Raw genomic sequence first — 11,616 nt, forward strand, 5'->3', positions numbered from 1 at the left:
AGGCCATGGCCCCGCCGGCCAACCCAGAACGTGTCAGGAACTGTGCAAGAAAAACAAGCCCAGAGCCCACATCGACTTCAGGGAGCCATCTGATTAGTGACTAGAAGGATCTCCAGGGGCTTGTGTGTATGAAAAGCGAAGGGAGGGGGAGAAAGCTAAACCCTAGATGTCTAGCACAGTCTTATTGGATGGATGAGACATCTTTGTGTTGCACTGAGTTTAGGGAACACACAGCAGTGGGCTAGAGTCAACGGAGAGGTCAAGTCACACGTGCTCTAGTCACTGTGCGTCTAGTTCGTAGACAGCGAACCAGATGGGGATTCGCTCCATGTCCCCTTCACACCGCCAGTCCCCCTTCCCAGGATTCCCATGCTGGTTCCCAGCTCACCAGCAAATCTAAGGCCTCCAAACCCCTCTGCATCCGCTGGTCCGGGAGAGATGCCTCCCCCGCAACCCCCATCCGCCTGGGACGCCGCAGCGCTCCCTACCCTCGCCTACCCAAGAGAGCCCCGCCACCTTCGCCCAGCTCCACCGCTGTTTGTAGGAAGCCTCGGAGGAGGGGACCTCTTACCGCCCACTCCCTGCTCCCTATGCCTGGTGGCTGCGTAATTCTTCCCCGCTTTGCCTTAGGCTCTCGGTGGCCCGGCCCCGCCCCCCCACGGGAAACATCCCAAAAAAGGGAAGAAAAGAAAATTTGGAGTCAAACTAGCCGGTTGGGGAAGACCGCCGAGTCCGCTGGGAGAAAGGAGGAGGAGGGCGGGCGCTAGGGAAAGAGAGAGAGACGAAAGGGGGAGCAGTCAGAGCCCGAGGGGGCGGGAGCGCCTTGTCCCGGGTGGGAGTGGGGGTGGGGAGAGCGCCCTGGCCAGCCCGGCTTCAGCCTCGTGGAAAATATGCGGGGCACGTGGGGGGCGGGGCGGGCAGGCGGTGAGGATCTGGCTTTAGGCACTGAGACTGGGAAGGAAAACTAGGTTAATAGATGCCAGGCCCGCCCTCAGGGGCAACAGTCCTCCTGCCTCAGTTTCCCTAAGCACACGAAAAGACGTAGAAAGACTTAGCCACCACCTCCACGTCGGTAGCGCAAACCTGGAGTCTGGGACCCGGGGTAAACTGAGGCACTCGAGGCGTGCAGGAGATCCGCCTCCCAAGAGACATTTAATCTGGGGGGATTTACAGGAAACTTCTAAATTAAGGGTAGCGGCTGCTGCTAGCTGAGGGAGGGCACGCGGTCTCTGTGCCCAGGCAGCTGCCGTGAGCTCACGCCCTGAAATAGCCCCGGGGGCCCCAGCCGCAGCTGCCGCTGGGCCGGCCTGTCACTCAGAGGAAGCGCTGAGCCCCCGGCCCAAGGGTCTTGTAGCCTCTGCTGACCAAGGTTTTTACAGCCCGCAGTGAGCCAGTTTTGCTTCCGACGGCTGGCTCGGGAAGAAGGAGGCGGGGCCGGGATCTGAGGGGGCGGACCCGAGGGGTGGGCGCAAAGGGCGGCCGCGCCCCAAGACCGGGCAGTGCGTCTGCCCCTACAAGGTTTGGGCCTTGGTGGGGGAGGGTCCTGGTCCCCCGGCTCCGCCCGGCTCCTCCCCGCCTTTTAGGCGCCCGCGCTGCTGGGACATCACAGTCCCTCTTGGTCCTCCTAACCTGTCCCGGGTGCATCAGTGCTCTCGGCTAGCCCGGTCTACCTACTCTTCACCGCTCGCCCGCCGGCCCACTCCCCACCGCAGCCATGGACGCCATCAAGAAGAAGATGCAGATGCTGAAACTGGACAAGGAGAATGCCATCGACCGCGCAGAGCAGGCCGAAGCCGACAAGAAGCAAGCTGAAGACCGATGCAAGCAGGTGGGGCCCAGTGTAACCTCCCCTGCCCACCACCAGCCTTGAGTCGGCTCTCCAATGCCAACTCATCAGTGTGAGGGCTGAGCTTCACAGGACCCTCCACAGCTCAGCCCTAAGTAGAGCCTTCACCCCACCCACCATGACCTAGGGAGTGCCCAGTTACTCCTGTCATTACAAAGCTACAATGGGTCTCAGCGCTTTGAGGATTGTCACTTTCTCCTCCCAGAGCCTCCTAACACTACTGACTGGGTTGTCCCGTTTACCCTGATTCTCCCCCAACAATCTCCAAGTATCTCCTAGAACCCACCCTACCCACCCCGGCCCAAGACATACAGACACACACACACACACACACACACACACACACACACACACACACACACACACACAGAGCCTTCCAGACCTTCTGTCTCCTTTCCTTGCCTCTGGGCCCTGACCCAGAGCCGGCTGATCAAATCCCCTTCTTCCACAGCTGGAGGAAGAGCAGCAGGCCCTCCAGAAGAAGCTGAAGGGGACAGAGGATGAGGTGGAAAAGTATTCCGAGTCTGTGAAAGATGCCCAGGAGAAACTGGAGCAGGCCGAGAAGAAGGCCACCGATGTGAGTGTGGGCTTGGGGAGGTTTAAAGGCGCTAGGACGCTGGGGAGGAGCCCCAGGCATGGTTGAGAAGGGAGAAAGGGACCAGGTCTTAGCAACAGCACAGACAGGTTTCCTCTCTGTAACACCACCGAGGGCAGGTTGACACAAGTAACCCAAGACACTAGGTAAATCAAAACCACCTACTACTTCCCGCTAGGACTCAGCCTTGTAATTCCTTTGGGTTCCAGCCCTTAGAATGTGCAGTGATGGAGTGGTGAGTCATTGTAGAGTCACTGTAAGGGTGGGAGGTGAGAGTTTACCCTCCCCCTTAGTTAATCCTCCCTCTGAGAACGCAGAGGAGGGGGCTGCATCTGAGTCTGGTGTGTATGGGGGCTGGGGTTGGGCATGAGGAACCAGCTGGCAGGAGAGGTGAGGTGCTCCAAAGATGAGGCTCTGATTTGAGTAGCAGCGCTAAGGGGCCTTCAGGAAGTCCCCACCCCTGACCTCTGGCACCAGCAGGACTGCTGCCCTGGAGCCTCAGCTCAGGTTCTAATGGCTCCTCATTTACCCTCATTAAGCTGTCAACCTCAAGCCCAGGCCAGGCCACAGGGCAGAGGGACAGGGCCACAGTTGCCAAAGCAGCCACCCTGGCAGGCTCTGCTTACCCTGAGGTTTCTCTGCCCGTCCCCAACCAGACTTTGCTACTTCCCAACATTCCCAACTCACATCTTCAGGCAGCCGGGCCATGTGACTTCAGATGCGGCCTGGTCATGTGACTTTAGATGCTGCACTTTCACCATTCCTCGCCTCAGTTTCTCATTTTAAATGTAAGATGCGTCTGTCAGGAGGGCCTAGGGCGTAAGCCACGGTGTGAACACCTGAGACGGATGTTTGTATTGGTCATCCTCCACTCTCCGTACCCGACAGGGCTGGGCTTCCTTCACCTCTAGTCTCCAGTTTTGGTTCCCCACGAGCTTGGGCACTTGGGAGGGAATTGACCTGCAGCTGCTAGCAGAGCTGACCCTGGGCATCTGATACTCTATAAATAACCTAGGCTCAGTGCAGCTGGAGGCAAGACTGGAAACCCAAGGAGCTTGGAGCGAGGGGAGGGGGGCAGTTGGGGAAGCGGCAGCCCTGCCAGTCATAAATAGGAAACGCGGACCAAGTTTATAGTGGTGAACACAGTCGTTAATTTAGGCGATGCCTTGATTCCTCTCCTCTCTTTTGTTTGTCCTTCATCTACTGGGAACAGTGGCATCCCCCTGTGGTGGGAGAGCAGCCAGCAACCATAGCTTAGAAGAACAGACATGGCAGGTATCAGTCTTATAATGACCCCAAGACTTCCAGGACTTGGCACATGTTGCCCTACCACTACCATCTCTCTAGAATAATCCCCCAGTGTCCCCCAAAGCCGTTCTTCTCCCCTATGCTGTCCCCAGAGTGTTTCCACATTGAGTCACTGGGCCCTGTGCCCGTGATGGCCTCTTGTTCTAGGTGGCCAAACTCCAGGTACCGAAGGCACCTGGAGGACAAGCTGTAAACCGCTTTCTATATATGGTGATGTGTTCTCCTGCTCTGCAGTGCTGCCCAGCGGCTGCCATCTCTGCCAGCCCCACCCCCCAGCGCTACCGCCCGGCTCCTCCCCTGCACCCCCCCCAGTCTAGTCCTTCTTTTTGGCCTTAAACCTCTACAGGAGTCTCTACATTTTTGTCTTGGAGAACAAGACAGGGCTACCTGACATTTATGCGGGGAGGACTCTGAGCAGGCAATGTATTCGGAATGTTATATCTGCAGAGTGTGTCACTCTTTCCATAGGTGGCTTATCATTAGAACCAACTGGAACTTTAAAAAACAAAAAAAGTGGTCGGGGGGCTAGAGAGAAGGGCTAAGAGCACTTGCTGCTCTTGAAGAATACCTGGGTTCAGTTCCCAGTGTCTCACAACCGTATGGGCACTGGGCATACACGCAGTGTACACACGGGCAGGCAAAACACTGATACACCTAAAATAAAAATAAATAGCCCAAGAGTCCCAGACCCCTCCTTGGAGAGCTCAGTTGAGCGAGTCTAGCATGGAGTAGAAAACCTGTTTAGTTATTGGCCTCCCCTGTGGTCCTGTGGATTAATAGTGCATTATCTCAGACGAGTCCTAAGAAGCTGTTAACTCTGATTTATGAAGGAGGAAACTGAGGCTCCGGGAGGCCAAATGTGTTGCCCAAGGTCATGTAACAAGTGTGGAGTAACTGAGCCATGGCTCTAAGACGACAGACAGTCTGACTCTGAGCCAATGCACGTAAAAAAAAACCACACTGCTGTTGTTATTTTCCTTTATGGGCAATCCTGCTCCTCCCCATGTCTCTTTCTCAGGGTAGCCTGGGTCTCTGTGGACCTTCTCCAAAAGTTCTTTCTATATTCAGAGTCTGAGTATCATCAGTTGTTCTCCCTTCCCCCAACCCCACTGTCACCTTGGCAGGGAGCCCCTTGCCACAGCCACAGTTCCTTACAGGCCTGGCTTGCCTCTGAAGTCCCTGGCTGGGAAGTCTGCCTAGCAACTGGTGATACCGCAGAACTTGGTTTTGTGATTGGCTGCTTTTTAGTAGCGGCACAGTCTTGATTTTTCCCCATTCCCCACTTTACCTGAATCAGGCTCTGCTTTGTGGGAATCAGATCTACCTCAGACTGAGGTGTTACCGTTTGAAGTGCTCTCAGGGGAGCAACCTGGACCGATCACCTAATCGCTAGCCCCCACCCCCACCGACCCATCATCATGCCGGTAGAGGCACCATCTCAGGAGAACGGAGCTTGTGGGGAATGCAGGTTTTTACCTAGGTAAAAAGGTAGAGGATTGTTTACATATGGAAAATAAGTTGAAGACCTAGAAAGCAGAAAGCTAAGATTCTGGAGAAGAAATGTACTGTTCTTGGATTTTAACAGATCCTAAGGCATAAAAAGTCCTTTGACCTCTGCCCTCTGACCCACAGGCTGAAGCAGATGTGGCTTCTCTGAACCGACGCATTCAGCTCGTAGAGGAGGAGTTGGATCGGGCACAGGAGCGCCTGGCTACAGCCTTGCAAAAGCTGGAGGAGGCTGAGAAAGCCGCTGATGAGAGCGAGAGGTGGGGAAGGGGGCCCTGAAGTAAGGCAGGGTAGGGACTGCAGAGGGAGGGCTCCGTCTCTGGTGGCACTGGTCCCACACGCACTTTTGTCCCTGCTTCTCAGAGGAATGAAGGTCATTGAGAACCGGGCCATGAAGGATGAGGAGAAGATGGAGCTGCAGGAGATGCAGCTGAAGGAAGCCAAGCACATCGCTGAGGACTCAGACCGCAAATACGAGGAGGTGACGGCCCTGTCCCACTCGCTGTCACCAGCAATCCCCAAAGTTCCAGGTGGTCACCACTGACCTACTTCTCCCTCCCGCTTCCCCTCAGGTGGCCAGGAAGCTGGTGATCCTGGAAGGAGAGCTGGAGCGCTCTGAAGAGAGAGCCGAGGTGGCTGAGAGGTAGGAATACCCGGGTGTGAATGGAACGAATGGGATGATAGAACTCGGCCTGAGGGCTCAGCTGTGGCACCCTGGGCACAGGCAGTTCCCCAGGCCAGAGGCCACAGGAATAGGCTTTGTCCTCTGATATATGCCCGCTGCCCCCTGCCCCCAGCCGAGCCAGGCAGCTGGAGGAGGAGCTTCGAACCATGGACCAGGCTCTCAAGTCGCTGATAGCCTCAGAGGAGGAGGTAGTAGCCTCTCTGGGCCTTTCTAGGCAATGGCACCTTTTCTCACTTCACGTCCCTCCCCAGCTCAGCATCTCAGGCTACTGTCTCTCTCCTGCGATAGGAGGGGGAGGGGGCGGAGCTTCCAAACAGCCTGCTGTCTCTCTCATCACTTTGCTCTTCTCTTTTCTCCTCCTCCCCTCCTCCACTGTGCCGCCCCTCCCCCCAACCCCACCCCCTCACCCCGTGCGCGCACCACCCCACTGTCTCACCTCACTGTGCCCTCACGCTCCATCCTGCCACACGCCCCTGCAGTAAATGTGGGGACCTAGAGGAGGAGCTGAAAATTGTTACCAACAACTTGAAATCTCTGGAAGCCCAAGCGGACAAGGTATAGGGGGGGAGGGGCCGTATGAGGAAGGGGCTGTGCCGAGAGGAGGGGAGGGCTTAGGTAGGGAGGGCTAGGTGCTTAATGAAGGTCGACCGGAGCCTGAGGGGTTCAGTGCCTGCGAAGGTTTCAGGATCACTGAAGCGGTTCACTGACAGCACGTGTTTGTCTCTTAAAGTATTCCACCAAAGAGGACAAATACGAAGAAGAGATCAAACTTCTGGAGGAGAAGCTGAAGGAGGTGAGACTACTTGCGGCGGGAAACTGAGGGTAGGGATGAGTCAGAAGGGTGACTTAGGGGAGACTCTCTCTGGGGAGGCCTCTTTCTTGGCTGTGTCTCCTATCCCTTCTTTATTTCAGGCTGAGACCCGAGCAGAGTTTGCTGAAAGATCTGTGGCAAAGTTGGAGAAAACCATCGATGACCTGGAAGGTAAAAAGGATGCTCCTCGGCACCTGTCAAGTCAGCCTGTCCCTTATCTCAGTGTCTGTTAAGTGAGTTGGGTTACCCAGGGCTCTGCAGACTGACGGAGCAGCCCACAGCCCAAGCAGTTAGTTATGTAAGGCCACACATTGCGTCTCGGTTTGCAATAGTGAGGATTATCTGGAGTTAAAAACAGAGGGCAGGGGGCTACAGAGACGGCTCAGTGGTTAAGAGCACTGGCTGTTCTTCCAGAGGGCCCCGGCCTAAGTCCCAGATTCTACATGGTGGTTCACATTCTGTAACTCCAGTTTTAAGGGATCTCACACACTCTTCCGGCTTCTGTGGGAGCCAGGCATGCACACAGTGAACAGACATGCAGACAAAACACCTATACATTTTTTCAAGACGGGTTCTCTGTGTAGCCCTGGTTGCCCTGGAGCTCAACGTATAGACAGACCAGGCTGTCCTCAAACTCACAGAGATCCACCTGCCTCTGCCTCCTGAGTGCTGGGACTAAAGGTGCGCGTCACCATCACCTGACATTTTTTAAGATTTATTTTATGCATATGAGTACACTGTAGCTGCCTTCAGACACACCAGAAGAGGGCATCGGATCTCATTACAGATGGTTGTGAGCCACCATGTGGTTGCTGGGAATTGAACTCAGGACCTCTGGAAGAGCAGTCAGTGCTCTTAACCACTGAGCAATCTCTCCAGCCTCACCTGACTTTTTTTTTCAAATCAGAGGTCAGGGGATGGGAAGACAACATATTCCTGGGCTTGGAAGTAGCTCAGTGGGTAAAGCACTTATCCCACAAGCTGAGGACATGAATTCCGATACCCAGAAGTCATATAAAAGCTGCATACAGTAGTCTGTGTCTGCAATCCCAGCAACAACTCCTATCACCATAGGATAGAAACTGGGTGGTGGAGACAGGAGAATGGCTAGAAGCTCAACTGGCCTGACATTTGAAGAGGTGATAAGACTCTGCCTCAAACAAGGTAGAAGTTAAGGACCAAAATACAAAGCTGACCTCTGACCTTCACACAGACACCATAGCATACACACACACACACACACACACACACACACACGCACACACACACACTCACACACACACACACACACACACACACACACACACACACACACACACACACACACACACACACACACACACACACACACACCCCACCATACATATCCACAAAATTAAGTTGAATTCCTGAGGGCTCCAGTGGTAGATCACACAGGAGGCCCTGGTTTAAAAACAAAACAAAGCAAGAGCCCACATACTCTCGATTCCTCTCCAAGTTCTTGCTGACTTTGACTGGGCAAGGTCTTACTGTGTAGACCAGGCTGGCCTCAGATTTGTGGCAGATACTGGCTCCACTATGCTGGGATTACAGGATCAGGCTACAAGCTCCTTAATGCTGGTGTTGATGGCCTTGCATAAACTAATGTAGTAATTACCATCTCTAAGCACAAAGCAATAGTGATATTAGAGAGAGCACTGCCCCAGTGCTGGGGATGGAACCAAAGGCCTCACATGTTTTGACAAGTGCTCTACCACTGAACTATCTGCAGCCCCAAGACTTACACTGAACTATTTGATTTTCAATTTTTTTAAAGGTCTATTTATTTATTTTGTATATGAGTACATTGTAGCTGTCTTCAGACACACCGGAAGAGGGCATCAGATCCCATTACAGACGATTGTGAGCCACCATGTGGTTGCTGGGATTTGAACTCAGGACCTCTAGAAGAACAGTCAATGCTCTTAACCACTGAGCCATCTCTCCAGCCCTGATCTTTTTTTTTTTTTTTTAAATTGAGTGCTAGGGATTGAACCTAAGACCTAAGGCCTCACACGTGCTAGGCGAGCTCTCTGCCACTGAGCTATATCCCCAACCGCTATTTGATCAGATGTGGGGGTTTACACAATGCTGTTCTTGGGAGATACTGCTTTGAGTTACACCCGGCAAATCAGCAGTGCAGGATCTTTCTGGCCTGTGGTCGGATAATAATTCCTATTATCAAAGGTGGCCTTTCCCTTTCGCTCTGAAAAACGTTTACTTTCCTTATTTCTCGTGTCTCCTGTTTTCTAACTTCTCAGGCAGGCAGGAATCTTATCTCCAGCGTTAGGACTTTAGCCTCCTGGTCAGCACCCTTCCTTCCCTCTTATGCATGCTGGCCTGCCTGCACAGAGCACTGCCACAGGCTCCTGGGAGACTGCAGGGGTTGGGGGGGAGTGAGAAGTTGTGGTACAGAGGACAAAGAAGCCAGCATAGAGCCGGGGAGAGGAAGCCCTGATTGCCTTCTAGCCTGTCCTCTGGCCTCTCTCCTCTGTCCACCCCTCTGATTCTGTTTTCCATTTCATCATCTTCTCCCTCCTCTCCTCCTCCCTCCTCCATTTCCTCTCCCCGTGCTCCCTCCCCTCCTCCCCGCTTCGGACTCCCCAGATGAAGTCTATGCACAGAAGATGAAGTACAAGGCCATCAGCGAGGAGCTGGACAACGCGCTCAATGACATCACTTCCCTCTGAGTTCCCACTGTGGCCATCGAGGGCCCCTTTCTCTCTTCTCTTTCCGTTCTCTCTGAGGGGAGGGGGCAGCCAGGAGGAGCACAAACTGGCCATGTTGCACAGCCAGCCTGAGGGCAGCCTGAGGAACACGCCTGCCACCCCTGCCACCCACTCTGGCACTGGCTCTCTCCTGTCATCTATCCACCATACACTGACTTCCACCCCTCCTCTACTTAATAAACTCTGAACTTGGTCTCCATGCTGTTTTCCTCCAGAGACTCTTCCTCACTCTCGAAGCACTGGCTCACTCCTGAGGCCCTGGCTTTTACTGCCACCCTCAATCTGTGCTGCTCAGCCCTTTGCACTCAGCCCTCCTCCCTCAGCACACGGTGGCTCACACAGACCCTTCTGCATGGCACTCCCAGCCTGTCGCTTTGATAATCACTGCATGTAGCTGTATACACCTTTCCTCCCCTCTCAGCAGTCCATCACAAGCCTTTGCACACCAACCTGGGGTTCCAGGATCTGAGGGAATGGCTGAAAGGGAAGTGGGGTGCTGGGTCAGGGGAGGGGGCCAGAAGGTCAGGAAAGGTCTGGAGTGAAGGTCGTTAAAATATTGGATCGCTACAAGAGGGGCTTTCACAGCAGCTGCAGGTCTGTTTTCTGTCCCAATTCTGTCTGTCTGACCTTCCCTTTCCTGGCTGAAACTTTGTGTTTCCTTTGGTTTCCAACTGTCCTAACCTTCTAAAGGAAGGCACCCCATTTACAATACAGGTCTCCCCATCCCATTGTCACTACTCCAGCCGAAGCCTGGAGCAAGATTTGCGTCTAGGCAATCCACCCATCTGCCCCTACCATAGGCCCCAGGTCTCCTAACACACCCCAGGTCTCCTAACACACCCCAGGTCTCCTAACACACCCCAGGTCTCCTAACACACCCCAGGTCTCCTAACACACCCCAGGTCTCCTAACACACCCCAGGTCTCCTAACACACCCCAGGTCTCCTAACACACCCCGGGTCTCCTAACACCACCCCAGGTCTCCTAACATACCCCAGGTCTCCTAACACACCCCAGGTCTCCTAACATGCCCCAGGTTTCCTAACAGGTCCCAGGTCCATAAAGTGTCTCTAACATATTTTTTGTCTGTGTCACCTGAACCTGTCCATGTTTACCCTCCCCCACCTCACCTGCTGCTTCCCCTCACAGAGACTTTGGCTAGTGCCAAGGAAGAGAACGTGGAGATTCACCAGACCTTGGACCAGACCCTTCTGGAACTCAACAACCTGTAAGGGCTGGCCCTGCTACCTGCCTACCAGACTACATAGATGCCTCCTCAGGCCAATAAACGGATGTCTCTGGCATGCTAGGGCCCTTTCAGCCTTTCTTTGTTGGCAGTGGAGCTGGAAAGACCCTGACTGAGCAAACCCTGACTCCATTCCTGTAGCGGGGTCCCATTTTCAATGGGAGCTGTGAAGCACGGGTACCGGGCTCAACAAGTGAGCTGCACGAAGGGGTTTTCTAAGGGTGTGGGAACTCTCCCGGCCTTTAGTCCCCACAGGGCAGAGCCACCATCCACGACACACCTCTAAAGGCAAAACTACGAGAATGGACAGATTTGCCTCCAACAGGGTAAAAGCCAGAAAGACTCACACAGTGTGAATCCAAGTCTAGAGGTGTGGCCAAACCAACCTCCTAACACACACTGCTAGGTGTGCTTGTCCCAAAAAGGTTCATATTGGAATCCTGGGAAATGCCACATTAGCCAGAAAGAGGGACTTATTTGGATGAGCAAAGAATTTGAAATGGAGGAGGCTCTCTTAGGTTAACGGGTCAGGCTCAGAATATTCACAAGGTCCTCAAGGGTTAGAAGAGCAAGCATGATGGTGCAGACCTGTAATCCCAGCACAATGGAGACTAAGGCTAGGAAGGACTGAGTCTTGATCCAGTGCGGGCTACAGAGTGAGGCTGTAAAGGAAAGAAAAGATTGTGGGGGTAGGGATAAGGTCAGAGGCAGTAGGGGAAGATGTGACAATGGAAGCAAGGACTTAGAGTAATGTAGGGAAGGGGCCAGGAGTGAGGAATGCTGGGAAGGGGCCAGGAGCGAGGAACACAGGCAACATCTAAAATGGAAGAATACAGCCCATGCCACCTGGCCTAATCATAAAGTTCATCCAG

General features: G+C 54.0%; 1 protein-coding gene across 4 annotated transcripts; it reads left to right on the forward strand.

Annotated features, from left to right (window-relative positions):
• Positions 1–1,485: 1,485 nt before the first annotated feature.
• Tpm2 (tropomyosin 2) lies at positions 1,486–10,807 on the forward strand. Of its 4 annotated transcripts, none has more exons than XM_032891739.1 (9): positions 1,486–1,828; positions 2,298–2,423; positions 5,382–5,515; positions 5,619–5,736; positions 5,828–5,898; positions 6,053–6,128; positions 6,671–6,733; positions 6,853–6,922; positions 10,648–10,807. In XM_032891739.1, exons 1-9 carry the CDS (start codon positions 1,715–1,717, stop codon positions 10,728–10,730), a joined length of 855 nt encoding a protein of 284 aa, XP_032747630.1. In that variant the 5' UTR covers positions 1,486–1,714; the 3' UTR covers positions 10,731–10,807. The 4 variants fall into 4 exon arrangements, with proteins under 4 accessions (XP_032747630.1, XP_032747614.1, XP_032747622.1 ...); XM_032891723.1 differs by lacking the exon at positions 6,053–6,128 and adding an exon at positions 6,420–6,495 and having other exon boundaries at positions 1,487–1,828; XM_032891731.1 differs by lacking the exon at positions 10,648–10,807 and adding an exon at positions 9,377–9,697 and having other exon boundaries at positions 1,487–1,828.
• The last annotated feature ends 809 nt before the right edge of the window (positions 10,808–11,616 follow it).

Source organism: Rattus rattus, chromosome 1 (genome assembly GCF_011064425.1).
Source record: "Rattus rattus isolate New Zealand chromosome 1, Rrattus_CSIRO_v1, whole genome shotgun sequence".
In the NCBI taxonomy this organism is placed as follows: domain Eukaryota; kingdom Metazoa; phylum Chordata; class Mammalia; order Rodentia; family Muridae; genus Rattus; species Rattus rattus.

Coding starts and splice junctions, on each gene's coding strand:
- Tpm2 (XM_032891739.1), top strand. CDS start 1,715: ATGGACGCCATCAAGAAGAAGATGCAGATGCTGAAACTGGACAAGGAG. Junction 5,737..5,827: donor CAGACCGCAAATACGAGGAG/GTGACGGCCCTG, acceptor GCTTCCCCTCAG/GTGGCCAGGAAGCTGGTGAT. Junction 5,899..6,052: donor AGAGCCGAGGTGGCTGAGAG/GTAGGAATACCC, acceptor CCCTGCCCCCAG/CCGAGCCAGGCAGCTGGAGG.